Here is a 16,890-nt window from a genome sequence, read left to right as displayed (position 1 = left end):
CTACTCAGCGGTCATTGAGTCTGTCCTCTGCACTTCAATAAACTGTCTGGTTTGGTTCAGCTACGAAATCAGACATCAGAAGATTACAAAGGACCATTCAAACTGCTGGGAGGATTATTGGTTGCCCCCTGTCCCCCCCCCCCCCCTTCAAGAACTAAACACTTCCAGCATGAGGAAAAAGGCTGGAAAAATCACTCTGGACCCCACTCACCCTGCCCACTACCTTTTTGAGCTGTTGCCTTCTGGCCGATGCTTCAGAGTTCTGAGCACCAGAACCGTCAGGCACAGGAACAGTTTTTTCCCTCAGGCTATCCATCTCATGAACAGTTAAATTGCCCCACTGAGCAATAACTATGTGCAATACGCAGTTTAGTCTTTTTTTATATTTATCCAACACATCCAACCTCTTCTGCCATTTCATTCCTCTGGAAAAACAAAACAAAAACATTTGCACTGTTCATAACAGATTTCTATTTACACTGTACATAACAGATAACATTTGTATTAGATTGCACTATGTATGTGTGTATGTATGTATGTGTGTGTCTGTGTGTGTATGTACGCATGTGTTTAACTATTTTCTATTTTTTATTATTATCTATGTCTTGCTGCTGTTTTTGTATTGTTTTGTATTGTTGTACACTGGAAGCTCATGTCACCAAGACAAATTCCTTGTATGTGTAAGCATACTTGGCAATAAAGCTCTTTCTGATTCTGATTCTGATATAGCCATCATGTGATCATGTGGCTGTCAACTGAAAGGCAACACCTGAAACAAATTGGCCTCAATCACCTGACATCCTAAAAGGCAACACTGGTCTAGCTGTTGTATTCACTCTACTTTTGCTTGTATCTCTCAAGGACTTTTAAAGCCTTTGACTGAAATGTTTTCAAAGGAAGTAGTTGTTATACAGTAGGGTTTTACAGATTTAATACAGGAACAAGATTATTAATAGGAAGAGAGGAAGCCAGTGAACTGGTTAAGGACCAGTTAAATTAATTTAATTGATGAAAATGGTAAAATACTGTGGCAGTGGAATGACTTTTGTTAGGGTTGAAGTTTTCCCTTTGTTTTTATTAAGTAATGCAACCCATGTGGTGCTCATTTGGTAGTAAGATTTATGTTCTTATTTTTGATAGATGAATGCTTTATTCATGGTCTGCCTTACAGTTTGTCTACCCCTGTTGCACAGTGCACCAATCCATGTAAGTGAATCTGATCACATTTAATTGACTATATCATTGAGACATTGTCACTCTTTGTGTTTATCAGAAAGTACTTTGCTACTTAATGTTTCAAACATCTCAATTGTTAATCTCACTTTATTCTGGCTTTTTCCCAGCTTGGTGCTATCACATGCCATCTTGTAGTAAGTTTATTTCTCCTTTTAGTAGGATATACTTATGTCCCTCAGCCTAAAAGTTAACCTTTTTAAAACAATTTTAATTTAATGCAGTAGTTAATCACTTGGTGACTTTACTTGATGAATCTCAAAGTACACCATATGCTTTTTTTCTGTTGTTTAAGAGTGTTTGTGTCTCAGGTGATGTCACTTGGCCCACAATTGCAAGAAAAGTGTAATGGCACTCAACAGTCTTCTATAGACATTGTAACCGCTGATGTTGAAGCTGATGCCAGTTTAACCTCTTTCAACTTAATTGGCTATGATGATGACAGCATTTTAACTGAGATTAAAAATACTGGCAAGACAAGTGAGGTGGTTGGAGGTTTTTTTTTTTTTTTTTTTTTTAAATCTGTTTTTGACGTAAAATGTAAACGGCATGTGCAGAATGTTTTTTTTTTTAAAGTGAAATGAAGTAACAGGTGAAAATCAATACATTGAACTTTATGCTTAGATGGTGTTCCTTTTTAGATGGTGGTCCTGAACAGTTTACAACATTTTACATGATCTGGGAATCAAAGACATACCTTCTCCTTATAATTGCCATGCGCTACCAGTTGAGCTACAAGAACCCATTTGATGACTACTGTATGACTGCATACATTTAGTCCTTTTTATCTCTCCCTATATTAGATTGACCTTTTAAGTACAACTGTCCACAGTAAAAAGGCAAACAATTCTCCCCTAATCACCAACAATTTCAGGGGCATTCAGCCAATCAACAGCAGGACTGTGACGTCACAAATAGCAAGTACCAGAATTGCAAGTCCTGTAACACCAACCTCTGGCATTTAAACCTCTCTCCTGATACTCTTGTATCTTATCCTACATATGATTATGAAACTGATGTATACTGGTAGGACTACTAGATGATGTGGTTTTTATTTTGTGCCTGGAATGGTACAGCTGATAATGTAATGAAAGCAAAGTTTCTTTTTAATAATAAATAAACATTGGGGGGTGGGGCAGCAATTCCAGTCAGATGTGCCAGTCTTGAACTTTTCCATACAAATATTTAGTTTTAACTGTCCTGCAATGACTAATGTATGCATTCTCAATGTTGTCCAACACTTAACAAATTGCTGTCACTATTTTAAGAGGTTTAAGGGCAATGTGTGGCTTCAGTAACATTTTCCTCCCCTTTTAGCTTGTTGATTGCAAGTACTGCATTTTAAACAACCTGTGTTTCGGGTCAGCCCTGTACTGTTGCAATTCCAAAGGTTTTGAAGGTCTCAATATCTCTGGTTCAACGTTAAGATGTATTTAGTGTTTTTTGGTAATTTTGTTGCATGGTTTGGGATCTTTAAAACACTGTCAATTAAGTTTTGAAAGCGACTCCAAGCTCGTTTACAGTTCATGTCTTAAGATGTTCCGAATGAAACCACTATCTGTACCTTAGTTCATCACACAGTATTTTGAGTCCTGGACCAGATGAAGTATGCTAAATGCTGCCAAAAAGTGGAGGATGAGGGACCTGTCACAAGTAGTTTCAAAGGTGGGTGGGTGTGTGGGGTGTTTTTAATTAAAAAAAAAAAAAAAAATTAAAGCCCACTTAAGATTTAAAGTTTATTCTCAATGACCATGTGTCATTATGTCTGTATGTTTCACAGCAATTACCACTTTGGATCATTGCTTTTTGTTTGGCCTTTAATGTGCATGAACCGTTTACTTGCATCTACATTGTTTTGTCTTTACCTCCAATATGTGAAATGCTTACCTTTTGTCAAACACTTGTGCCATTGGTTCATACTGAACATAAACTAATCGCAGAATTTCATTGTCAATTTACCCCTTTTAATGCATGTATTAAAATTGTTTAAAAAAAAAAAAAAAAAAACTCATCCACCATACTTTTGTGTAAACTACTTTTTGAAGCAAATTATTTGCCATTCACCATTTTAACTGGTTAGTATGAATTCTTTCTGATAAATTTTGTAATGGTAAATTTTTGGAATTACACCCCTTTCTGTTGACAAACGAGGCTACTACAGAAGCCTGTGCTATTGATTCTAAAGGAAACTGCTGCCATTTCTATGCATTAATGCACATTGTGGATGAAGTGATCCATGACATGCTTAAGATCTTTTAGACAAATAATTACCATGTATACATGCACTGTTAATCCAGATACAAGGAAAAATATGTATGTAAAAAGAACATTCTCAATGGTTTCCAAGTTGTCAGAGTTATTGTAAGGTATGATGTATTAATACTGATTTGATGCTGCTGGGTTCTGACCAAGAAACAGATCTGTAATTTAAAATAATTATTAGAAGTTTAAGATACTTTGTCCTGCACTGTAAACCCAAACAAGTTAGCAGAACTAAAATTGAGGTAATCAGTTACATTAATAAATCACAAGTTTAAGTAAGCAGAATTGTCATATTTTGTACTGTTTTTCTTAACCTGAAATAGTACGTTAACTCATGCATTTTCATTAGGGCTGTCAATTGATTAAACTTTTAATCAAATTAATTACATGGCATGTCGATTAATCGCAATTAACTGCATGCATAAATATTTGCTAAGAGCCTCTCAAATAACATTAATTCAATATGATTAAATATATTCTAAAAAAAAATGTATAGTACAGATAATTAAAATGCATTGCATTCTTCTGGCACAAGTGACGCATATTAAAGACAATTCAAAGTGGATTTAGAATGCAATATATTTCTATATTATTGAACAGAAGCCTATCCATTATATTGGCCTACAGTTATTCCTCAGTGAGATTTGAGATCTTGTCTAAGGAGGTGTCAGTGTACACATGCGTCACACGGACGTTGCCTCAAACATACCATTTTTAGGTCACTGTGTCAAGTTAAATGAAGTTTGCAACTTAGAAAAACACGTCTTGAGATCCCCGCCTTTTGGATTTGCGCTCCAAGCTGTTTTTGTACACACGAACATGTTCTCATCTTGTGTTGTCTGCTCTCGTTAAGTGTGGTTTTGTTCTCTGTCTGTATAAGCAGCGAGTTTCACTTACTGCCCCCTGGAGAAAACAGGTGGTACTCCATGCTTTAATTGCTCAGATGGAAAGAATATTCCTGATTACGGTCCAGGCACATGATTAATCGCGTTATTTTTTATTATATAATTAATTTCACTGAATTAACGTGTTAAATTGATAGCCTTAATTTAATGATACTTAATTGTAAATGTAACTCTTTGGCTGAACTGAAAATTAGCATGCAGGCACAACTTATGTCATGTAGAGGGAACATAGCTAGAACAAGCTAGTACAGTGAATGTTAGCATGCTGAACTGGATAAACCATGCTTTGATTAGCATATCAATAGCTCAAGTATATCAATATACTTAAGAACAGTCTATTATTTTACCTGTCCTCAACCTAATGTCAAGCTCCACCCCACCAAAAAAAAAAAAAAAAAAAAAAAACTTTAACATGACAAACTACCTTAAACAACACAAAACATTAAACACTAATAAGTATCTCCCTTTACATTCATCTTGCACAAAGACACACTATAGTCATTAAACTATTCAGGTTACTTAAAAGGTGTAAGTTTCATGAACTCAAAAGAAAAAGTTCTAAATACTCAGGTTAATTTATTTGAACTAATTTGTATGATTATCCCTTTCTCAAAACAATTACTTGTTTTGAGGATTAGGGTTTACAGTGTACGTAAAATGACATTTAGTCCAAACACACCCAAGCAGTGTGTGCATGCATGCAGGAGATTTTGGCAATAGATTTTAAATGGCCAGATGTATTTTTGAAATGTTACAATTAAGAATACTTTTATTGAATGTTATTTTATGTATGCCTCTGTATACTTATGATTTTTATGCTGACAATTCCCCCACATGGAAAATTTAATTGATTTGAGTGTTTTCACTTTTACAGTATGTTGGTTGGGGTAAGTCCCTTATTTTAAGCTTTTTTCCAGACCAGGTCCCTGACCAGAATTGGTAACAGTGCAACTGGTATATCAACCACCCTTAGCACATAGTACTGTATTTAAAAAAAAAGTTATTAACAGTTCTGTATTTTCACCAATTTGAAAGGAGACAGCAGAACACCAGAATGAAAAAATATAGTTTCTGTTCATGAACTGAAATGAAAAACATTTAGTTTTTAGTCACTGTTTTCTAAAGTTTCTAAACTGACACCCCACAAATGATTAAGGGAAATATAATTTTAGTTTGTCACTAGAAAATTTAACATTGGTAAATGGTAAAACATTAGGAAAATGGAAGATTAATACAGAAGTCTCCTAGAAGTTTGTTCTATCTGAGGTACACCAAAGAGGACAGGAGCTGTGTAAACATCTATCTGTCTACCTGTATGAGGGTGTAATATGTCTGAATATCATACAAGGAATTCTAATATGCCTATGGAGTGCTATTCTTTAGCATTCGCACTCATCGGCTAGAGCATGCTGCACGCGATGTAAACAATCAGAACACTGCCACCTTTGCCTCATAAGCACTCATGTTCCAAATACTTTTTTTGTTTGAGCCAATCACTGTAAGTGTCATGTGACAGGCCATTCTCTATTAGAACTCCTTACAGCAGAGAAGTAAAAACAGAAGCCCTCCAAAACTCTGCTGCAAGGAGTAATAAGATATGGAGGTATCAGTGAAAGTAACTATAATATAATGAAGTTTTGGCGATTTGTATGTTCCTTGCAAAAAAAAAAAAAGTTTAGTCCGAATACTCTTCTACTTTTGAATGGTCCTCAATGGAGAAACACGCTTCTCTGCATAATGGTGTAGTTATCTAACTGGTATTATTGGAACCAGGTAAACTTTGACCCACTGGTGTCAAACACACCTGAACCAAACTGACCTTAATCACCTAATGATCTTCAGGGCAACACCTGTCTCAAACAGAAAATTTTGAAGGTTGGTCTACAGTCATGCCTTTGCACATTTCAGAACAGTGAAAGCCTTTGAATGTAAATCTTTGAAATTTATAATTGTTTTCAAAGTAGAGTTTTGACTGTTTATAAGAAGAGATAAAACTGGAAAAAAAGTGCAAAAATTAAGGACTTGTCAAATTCATTTATTTGACTAAAATGGTAAGATGATTTAAGCAGTTGATTAAATCTTTTGTTAGGATTGAACCCAGCAAGCAAAAAAAAAAAAAAAAAAAAAAAAAAATCTTTCACAGCATTTAACAATGTTGCGGTTTGGTTAAATCAGTGCAATGTCTAAAACGATCTTGAAACCAACAAAGTAATGTAATATGACAGTTAATGTATCTGGATTACCAAAAAAGTGTTTTGTTTTTCTATTTTCTATCCATTTTTATTATTTTTTTATTTTTTTCAGAATTAATTAATCTTAATGTTAGTTAATAAATATGAAGTTGTTTTATTATTATTTCATGTTTGGTCATAGTGTGTCAATGTTAACAAAATACAACTTGATTTAAAAAATGTGTTAGATGTTGAAATTAACATTAATGCTGTAAAAGTATTGCTCATTGTTAGTTCATGATACCTAATGCATTAACCTTATTGTAAAGTGTAACCCGCATTTTAAGAAAACCAGCGTCAGCATATTGCTTAGGTTTTTAAAAGCTCCAATCAGCCAGAAACTTCTTAAATGGCTGATTGAGACAGTTTGTCATGTATGTGCAAAATGACACACAGTCTCGTAGGAGTTATATGAAAAGAGTGCTGATATTTTGTGATTTACTTGAATCACAAATTAAAGATTTTAGATAAGAAACAATGATTTAAGTTAAGAGTGTGGAAAAGAACTGAGTTTCCAAATATTGTGAAGGATTCGGCAGTACCTGTATAACAGTACTGGTGGGAATAGAGTTTACAAAGCATTTCCCCTTCCCTCTCTTTGTACAAGAATACTTTGTTCGTGACCTGCCTTGCAGCTTGTCTGTTGTCCATGGTGTACAATGAACCACCAACTTCAGAGTGTAAGTTCATGTGATTTGATCACATACAATGTGGATCAAGCCCATTGTCATTAATGTTATGATGTTGTAAGTTACTTTGTTTCAAATTTTAATCTCTGCCTTTAATTTGTCTTTTCGCAGCTTGGTGCTATCACATGCCATCATGTAGTAAGCTTGTCTGTCATACTTTCAATCTAAATTATGCAATACATTAACATGCTAAATCAGAACACTTAACCACTTTACTATTCACTATTTTCTTCAGAAAGGGTTGGAAATGTAAAAAAAAAAAAAAATTAAAAAAAAATATATAATATATATTATCCTAATAACTTGGTGAGTTTCTTGTTTAAAAAGTGTTATGTGTTTCAGGTGATGTCACTTGGGATGCACTTGCCAGGAAAGAGTGTAATGGCACTCAACAGTCTCCAATAGACATTGTAACTGCCAATGTTCAAGCTGATGCCAATTTAACCTCTTTTAACTTCACTGGTTATGATGACAACACCACCTTAACTGAGATTGAAAATACTGGCAAGACAAGTGAGTAAGGCTCTCTTTATTGTGTCATAGAGTTTTATGCTTGCATCTGTGCAAGGCATGATGACATGCAATTTCTGGATTTCTCTTAGAGTGTTGCAGTACCTAAATTACATTCTCTCACTACTTCATGCAAAACACAGTAAACATACTTGTAGTAAATTGGCTGTGGTGTGCTCATAGATTTTTGGGAAAATAGCCTCTCTATGCCTTGTGTTTTGGTCTTTTAAGTTAAGGTTACTCTTGATGATAAGAAAATGTACGTAGAAGGAGGTGATCTACCAGGCTTGTTTACCAGTACGCAGTTTCATCTTCACTGGGGTAATGGCAGTGCCATGCCTGGATCTGAACACACTGTAGATGGCAAACGATATCCTATGGAGGTATGAATATATTAAAATGTGACGATTTTGATTGGTCTCTTATTACCCATCTAATAAAAGCTTTTCTGTCTCAGTTGCATATAGTGAATAAGGCTGTTCGTACTGCAAATGTGTCGAGTGATTCTGTATTAGCTGCCTTTGGTTTCTTCATTGAGGTAGGAATGATTCTCTTGCATCTCACAAATAGTTTATTGGTAGGTGAATTTTTATTTCCAGGTGTTGCAGTATAATTTCACCCACAGGCCTCGAATGCCACTCTGAAACCAAAAAGCTGGAAGACCTTAACATCCTATCTAGCAAAAATTGCCAATGCAGGTAAGGACGTAATCGGTCCCATATTGCTCATGCAAACCTATTTTGGCACCCATATTAATAGGATACAGCATATAAACTGTGCTCTTAAGTTGTGTGGCGTTGTGTAAAATACAAACTTTAGGGTTTGGGTTTCATTCTGTGCATATTACCCTTCAGGTAATTAGTTTGAATGAAAATCAAGTTTGTTATAATTCTAAATGGCCCACTCCCAAGAACTATTTTATAATATAGGCATTATCAAAGTAAATAATCAATATGGAAACCCAAAACTCGTCATTTTCAAAATTGAAGTGCAGTTTCACAACAGAAACACTGTCCATGTGAATCATAATGCGAACTGTTGCAGTTACACTCCAGCTTCGTTTTTTACAAATGGGCCACATACTGTACAGGAAGAAATGGGAACAGCACACACTAGCATTTGCATAAAAACGTCCACAATATGAACATTGTGGAATGTAACTGCAATTCAATATCTTTACCCTGATATCCTTCCAAGAGTGGAAAATATTTGTAAACTCTTTGCTTCTCAGGTGCTAAAATGCACATCAACCATTCTATCTCCATGGATGATCTGCTTCCTGGAATGGACAGGACTAAATATTACCGTTATCTTGGTTCTTTGACCACACCCAACTGCAAGGAAGGTGTAGTGTGGACAGTCTTCAAAAACTCCATCAAAGTCAGCCAGGATTTGGTATGTCTAATCTAGACTACACCAATCTGAACAGTATCACACACTATGGCCACAAGTATGTGGACACCTTAACACCACATCCATACATCCTTGTTAAAAATGTTATTGTGTTTCAAATCTTTAAGCATTAATAGAAGATATAACAGCTTTCTAATAGTTGGAACTGGCTGTGGGGATTCAGACATGAGCATCAGTGAGATCAGGCACTTATGTTGGGTGATGGGATCTGGCACACAGTTGGTGTTCCAATTCATCCCAAAGGTGTTCAGGTCTGGGCCCAGTAGCAAGAAACCCTTAAAGTTCAGAAAATCATTACCACCCTGGAGTTGTGAGTTTGAATCCAGGGCATGCTGAGTGACCCAAGCAAGGTCTCCTAAGCAACCAAATTTGCCCGGTTGCTAGGGAGGGTAGAGTCATAATGTGTGGTTCTCGCTCTCTGCAGTAATGCGCTCAACAAGCCATGTGATAAGATGCGCAGATTGAAGTCTCAGACGCGGAGGCAACTGATTCATCCTCCGCCACCCGGATTGAGGTGAGTCACTACGCCACCACGAGGACTTAAAGAGCATTGGGAATTGGGCATTCCAAATTGGGGAGAAAAGGGGAGAAAAAAAAAAAGGTTCAGAAAATCATTAAAACAAAGTGTATTGTCACCAGTGTTGGGTGTAACGCGTTACTGTAATCGAATTACATTTACGGTAACGCAGTATTATTGTTACTTTTAAGTAATCTGATTACAGTTAAAGGCATGAATAAAATTACGTTACTTGGATTACACATTTATTGCTAAGACAATAATATTAAATAGAATGCCTTTTAAAATGTATTGCGTTCCTATGTTAGTACTTTTATGTGTATTGCTGTGTCAGTTAATGAGCATCCGCTCTAACAAACCACCACGGCAGATAAGTGAGTGGCGTTACTATGGATGCAGCGGAGTGTAGTTGTTTATTCAAATTGAAAACGGAGGAGAAGAGGCACGCAAGGCAAATCCTCCTCAAAGCTCTGTCCCATCCTCCTGCACCTCCCTTGTATGTCCCTCTGCAGCTGCCATGGGAGGAGAGGGGGATCGGCTTCGGGTGTATATGGGAAAACGGCGCACGTTCACGTCTGACGTAGGGATGTATTGCTCAAGGTGGAACAATTTTCGGAATGGCATCCTGGAAAAAGATGTTGCCAAGCAACGGCTCTTATGTTCTTTATGTACTGTAGCTATACAATAAAACAAACACAATGCAATTAGCGTTACAGATGCACAAGTGATAAAGGATACTCAGTTTGTCCGAGCACAAGCAGGCATATAGAAATAATCCACTCGCTGTAAAGTTGTGTAAACACACACATGCTGCACATGTACACACACAAACAGACATAGTGTACATATACATGCATAATGCAACACACAAGCAAACCTGTATATGCACACTGAAAAGAAACAAGCTTTCAAATACACAATGGTTTTACTATCGAAGCTGTTTGCAAATGTTTTCAGTTCATTAGTATTCTTTCACACCAACACACACAGGTAAACAAGCATACTGTACACATACATGCCACACACAGCTAAGAAGGTTGTAGATACTCACACCTGAATATACTACTACAGAATATTTGAGAGAAGAAAGTTGTTGCATTTTTAGAAATGCATTGGATCTCTTGAGCCAAGTTGCTGTCTTTATTGTTTTCAGTCAATATTAAAGTACTAAAAGAGCTATTAGTGTCACATTTGTATTTTTCGCAGGTTTGGTTGGTTTTAGAAAGTAATGTTAAAGTAATAGTAATCTGATTACCCATGAAGTAATAAGTAATCCAATTACAATATTAGAGAAGTAATCAGTAATTAGTTGTGGATTACTTTATGGAAGTAATTCACCCAACACTGATTGTCGCTAAGGGTTTTCTTAACCAAAGGGGTTTCTTGCAACTGGTTGCTGGGCTTTGCAGGCATGTGAAGTTCATTCCATACCATACTCCGTAAATGATTCTATTATGGGCCTCGCTTATATAGGCCAAGGGCATGTACACATACTCTTAGACATGTAATGCATTTATGATCAGTGTTACACCCATGGCTTCAGGTGGGACTATATTAAATGATGTACTTCTCTCCAAATGATAGATCGACCTCTTCAGTGCAGCTGTCTACATCAACACATCGACAAACTCCCCCCTAATGACCTACACTTTCAGAGGTGTTCGGCCAATCAATAGCAGGTTTGTGACGTCGCATGTGGCAGGTTCCATAATTACTGGTCATAAAACGGCAACATCAACCGCAACAAAACCATTCAAGGCTCTTATGACTTCTCTAAGTGCAATACTCATGTACCTCGTTCTACATCTGATTTAGAAACTTACACACACTGCAGGATTAAGGTGAACATTTTCACTGAGTGGAATAGCTTTTGCACTGAAGTTAATGTAAAAAATTTTTAAATTATAATACATTGTGAAAATCGAAACTTTTCAGTCAGATTTATGTCAGTCTTTTAAAAGTAATATTACATGAGTATATTTATAACCAAATTTTTGTTTTTCTACTGGGTGTTCTCCAATGTTGTCAAGTACTACTTTTTAACAAAGTTTTATACTCTCAGTTTCATACTCAGTTTCCTCGCCCTCCGCTTGTTAACCACAACTGTATTGATGCATGTCTTTCAGATCAGCTGTGTGCTATATTTGCAAAATTGCATGGGTTAATGTGCATTTGCTGTGTTTTTAAAGTTGTATTTTTATAAGAAAAATGACTTTAAGCCACATTTAATTTAAGGGTGTTTTTTCTTTTCTTTTCCTTTGTTTTCTTTTTTTTTTTTTTTTTTTTACCAGAGATGCACTATTTAAGTCCTTAATACATTATCAGCTTTGGAATGGACCAAATTGCTGTTTTAGGTTTGGACCAAATGCTTGTACTAGACTGAGGGTGATTTTAAAAAAAAAAAAAAAAAGCATCAAGTTTTTAGTTTAATATTTTTAATGTCTCAGTGACCAAGTACATGCATAAGGTGCCATTTCTCACTCAGGGCTAGGCTTTCATAGATGCTGTTTGAGATTTGTTTGTCCTGAATTCATATCAAGAGAAAAGGTTTGTCTTTTGCCTTTGAAAATGATACCAAGATTTATGTGGCACCAACATGTGAAACAAGTTTGTCTCTGTCAAAACGCTTGTGGCTTCAGTTAATAGAGCCAAGCATTTGAAGGATTTAACTTGTGACATTTTAATGTTGTAATTTTGCATAATTCCGTTTTAATGCTGTTTTTTTTTTTCTGAAGAAACAATTAAATTCAACTTCACAACTATCACCAACTGTGTTAATCCATCACTCAACACCGTCAGAAGCAAAATTGTGTACTGTCATGCCATACTTGATTTCAAATTGATTGTCAGCTCCATCTATTTATGGTCACCACTGTCAGACAAAAAGAAAATCTGATCTCGGGTTGACCGCTGGCAGTGTTCACAATATAACAATTTTTGCAGATCATTCACATCAGACTGATCTCACAGGAAATTTGGAAACAGAAGGTTGACTTTTTCTTAAGCTAAAGTCACTCTGTGCTTATTGAAATTTGAAGCAGTGGCTCCAGTGGCCAAAGCTGGAAGTGTTTTTGAATGTAATGTATGAGCTCCAGTTTAAAGATGAAATACCCATAGGTGTGAAAAAAGTGAGTTTTTAGATTTAAATGGGACAGTACAGTGAAGAGGAATGCATATTTTATAAACTCTACCCCTAAACCTTAAAAGATTGAAATGGCACAGATTGACCTCCTTGGCTCAATACAAAAAATACATAACATTTTTCATTTTTTTTATTATTGTTGAGGAAAGTGGGGGAGATGGTACATTTGAGCATTTTAATATACTAATTGCAATTTATTTATTAAAAACAGAAGCCCAAGTATGTGACTTATCCTTCGTTGCAGGGTCTGAAGTTATTTGACATATTGAAAGTGTAGTATGAGCGTGGTTTAATGGGGTAGTTATGGCATCTACCAGCAGGGTCTAACTGCTGAAAATAACCAGCCACATCTTGACAACTTGATATAGTAAACAGGGTAACTATTAACATGCAAACTGGTAACTAACAAGAAAAATGATCACTTTGGTTATACACAGTGATTTACAATTTAAAAGACATTTATATATTTTTATTCAGATTTTGTCATGACAATCAATGCAGGTCTGTAGTCGCTTTCTCACATACATCCTTTTCCAGACAATTACCTGTATTTTTCATTTTAAAAGTCATGTGTAAACATGCCTCATTCATAAATACAGGTAAATTTTTCACTGCTTATTTCCCAGAATGAGAAGTTGTAACAAGCTGAAAAGTTACGTTTTGATTCTATGTGTGAACAGTCGTAAGATTAACGGTTTGAGAGTGTACAAGGTCAGACCGTGCTGACGTAAGACAAAGACAATTCAGTTAATCTGGTGTCAAAACATTTCTTAAAAGTGGACATAATTCCATTTAGTCAAAGAATATAAAAATATTTGATATTTTAGAGCTGACTTAAGATGAAATCTTGTAGTGTATGATGCTCCATGATTCAAATATGAAGTCATGCAGTGAGCAGGCAGTTAAAATGTATTCTTCATTGCCACAAGGCTGGACCATGAAGAAATGGTGCTCAAAGTGAAGAAAACATTTAACGCCACTCGCCTCCAACTCATGTCTCAGTCTTTCACCAAAACTGCACCCAAATGTGCTCGGCCCGTTTATATTGATCCTCAACTTCACCGGCAGTGCTCTCGTACATCCATGTTTTACATCTGTCATGTGTCTTATAGAATGGTTTCCATGCGAGTTTGTGATGGGATCAAATTGAGAGCCAGAGTGATCCACAGTTGTTTAGTGTGTGATGTCTGTTCTCATTTACATAATCGGTAAGTGTATCATACATAGCATTTTTAGATTCTGTTCATATTAAGAAGTGGTGTAGTGTAATCCAGCCTGAAAGCACAAAAAAATTTGTCTACTGATAAAATAACTAACTACATCTCAGAGTTAAGTCGCATTTTGGTGCTGATGTGTGACTGCTCGCAAAATGGAAAAAAGACAGAAAACATTGTATGCGTGAACAGCAGATGTGGTGCATTTACCAGTAAAGGCAATCCAGTGATTTTACTGCTATTTACCAGGTAGTATGTGTGAAAGGGGCTTGTGGCTATGCAAAAGAATTAACCAGTGGCAGTCCTGACCCGCATGGTGCCATAAGCAAGATATACATGAGCCGCACTAAAAGATAAAACAAAAATTTAATATTTTTAGAGATGAAAAGCATGTTATCAGTTGTAATCTGGCTAGCAATATAATAAAGCAGTTCATTATAATCTTCACCCGCCGATTCCTTCGTTACTTGTGCACATCTACAATACATGGTGTCAGACGTTGATGGACCATAGCTCAAAATATATGACACAAAGAACCGCTCTTCTTTGTTGACAACAGCACTAACAATTGGCTGAAATTCAAGAGGGAATGGGAAGTGTACAGCAAAGCAAGACATTTGGACAAATCCAAAAAGGTGCAAGCTTACACTCTCCTCAATTTGGCTGGTTTGGATGCATTAGATACTTTAAGTATGACTCATTTGACTTTCATGAGGGTGAGGACAAAGAAGATCCTGTTATGTTAATCAAAATATGTCATGAGATCTGCTTGCCAGCATGGAACGTGATAATGGACAGACATGCATTTAACATGACAGTTCAAAAACCTGATGATGGCATTCAATTTTATGTGGCCACACTGAGACTGCTGGCTAAAAAATTTGATTTTGGTGCACTAACAGATAAACTAATACGTGAGAATTGTCTGTGGCATTCATGCTCCGTTATTAAGGGAAAAAGACATGACACTGGAATCAGCCATCAGAACATGTATGTTTTTCGAGCAGTCTGAAAGGGGCACTAACGAACTCAGAAGAGAGGCAGAAGTGTTTGTGGTGCAGCACAACAAACGTCGATGCAGCAACTTGGTGGTGAGCATGCTACTGAGTGTAACAAATGCCACGCCCTTAACAAACGTTGTAACTCGAAACAAATGGAATAATTTAAAGTGCTGTAGATCCAGGCCTCACAATAACAGGTGGGTGGATAGCGCCACCTAGTGGAACTAGTAGAAAAAAAACATGCACAGGATAAATGAAGTGGAAAGTGAGGACCACAAAGATATTTCATTGTGAAACTGGACATGGTTGCAAATAAAGGAGAAATATCCACCACTCTCTGAACAATCTGTCACAAGCAGATCAAACTGAAAATAGACACTGGTGCTAAATGCAACATCATGTCCTCCTCCACATTGCAATGCATTGACCCCAATGCCCAAATTGATCAGTCAAAAATAAGTAAACCTGATAGTTTATGGAGGTCACCCTGGCTTTTTCAGGTGGCATGTCGCTATTCCACATAGTGGACAGAAATGTCAAAAGCCTGTTAGGCCTACCAGAGAGTATGAGGTTAAATCTCATCCAACTCGGCCCAGGGGTACATACTGTACAACAACAGGCTCATGAGACAACTGATTATAAGGACCTGTTTCGTACTGACACTGTTGGCAAGCTTCCAGTTGTGTATCACATGGGGCTGGATGAATCTGTGCATCCCACTGTGTGTGCCCCCAGAAGGATCCCTCTAGCTATGAAAGACAAAGTAGCCCAAGAGTTGGAAAGAATGACTAGACTGGGCATCATCTCGCCCGTGGAGGAGGCAACCCCTTGGGTGTCTGCTATGGCAGCTGCAGTCAAGAAGGATGTCACAGTACACATATGCATTGACCCCGTGCACCTTAACATGCTCTCCTGAGGCCTCATTACCCATTAAAGACTACAGAGCAAATGATTGCTGTCATACCACAAGCAAAGATCTTCAGCATTTTAGATGCAAATTGTGGATTCTGGCAAATCCCCCTTGATGAGGAATCATCGAATCTCACAACATTTATGATCCCGTTCGGAAGGTACAAATTTCTGTGTATGCCATATAGGATTTTGAATGGCAGTGAAGTCTTTCAGAGATGCATGGGACAGCTCTTTGCTGGACAGCCATGCCAAATAGTTGTGGATGATATCTTGATTTGGGGCTCTTCTGTTGAGGAACATGACAAACGGCTCAAATGTGTACTTGACCGCATCAGAGCCATCAATCCCAACAAAATGTCCCTTCAGGGTCTCTGAGGTGCCATATGTAGGTAATCTCCTCACAGACAAAGGTGTAAAGCCTGATCCAGATAAAACCAAGGCTATTCGCCAAATGCCTGCCTCGGAGGACAAACACGGATTGCAGAGATTTCTTGGTATGACCATTATCTCTCAAAGTTCATTCATCGCTATTGTGAGATCACTTCTCCCCTCCGTCAGCTCCTGCGGCAAGATGCTGAGTGGTGTTGGACTAAGCAACACGTTGCTGCCATGGATACGCTCAAACAGGGTGTTCAGGAACAGGGTTGAAAATCACTGCCCTAGATCCAACAGTCTAGCGGAGCATGCTGTCAGGTTGGCCAAGCATCTCCTAGAGAAGTGTGCACGTGACGGTTCTGAGATCTATGTGGCTCTACTCTTGCGTAGCATACACAGAGACATTTACTTTCACGATGCACCAGGACTCTGATACCCTTTGTACAATTCTAGCTCATGCCAAGGGTTGAAATTGATGTTCAGGCT

The 16,890-nt window shown here is 37.0% G+C and overlaps 1 protein-coding gene across 1 annotated transcript; it reads left to right on the top strand.

Moving 5' to 3' along the window:
- The first annotated feature begins 421 nt into the window (after nucleotides 1-421).
- Nucleotides 422-16,033, top strand: LOC127427212 (carbonic anhydrase 4-like). The gene is made up of 9 exons (XM_051674680.1): nucleotides 422-1,206; nucleotides 7,432-7,458; nucleotides 7,663-7,833; nucleotides 8,062-8,213; nucleotides 8,288-8,368; nucleotides 8,456-8,528; nucleotides 9,062-9,225; nucleotides 11,345-11,462; nucleotides 15,618-16,033. The coding sequence occupies exons 1-9, from the start codon at nucleotides 1,122-1,124 to the stop codon at nucleotides 16,031-16,033; spliced, it is 1,287 nt and encodes a 428-aa protein (XP_051530640.1). The 5' UTR covers nucleotides 422-1,121.
- The last annotated feature ends 857 nt before the right edge of the window (nucleotides 16,034-16,890 follow it).

Source organism: Myxocyprinus asiaticus, chromosome 36 (assembly GCF_019703515.2).
Source record: "Myxocyprinus asiaticus isolate MX2 ecotype Aquarium Trade chromosome 36, UBuf_Myxa_2, whole genome shotgun sequence".
Classification (NCBI taxonomy): Eukaryota; Metazoa; Chordata; class Actinopteri; order Cypriniformes; family Catostomidae; genus Myxocyprinus; species Myxocyprinus asiaticus.
The sequence above is the reverse complement of the archived record's forward strand: the minus strand, read 5'-3'. Positions and strand labels throughout refer to the sequence as shown.

Excerpts from the sequence above, each read along its gene's own strand:
- LOC127427212 (XM_051674680.1), top strand. The coding sequence starts at position 1,122 with ATGTTCTTATTTTTGATAGATGAATGCTTTATTCATGGTCTGCCTTAC. Across the intron at positions 8,369-8,455 it reads CCTTTGGTTTCTTCATTGAG|GCCTCGAATGCCACTCTGAA; the intron begins GTAGGAATGATT and ends TTTCACCCACAG. Across the intron at positions 9,226-11,344 it reads TCAAAGTCAGCCAGGATTTG|ATCGACCTCTTCAGTGCAGC; the intron begins GTATGTCTAATC and ends TCCAAATGATAG.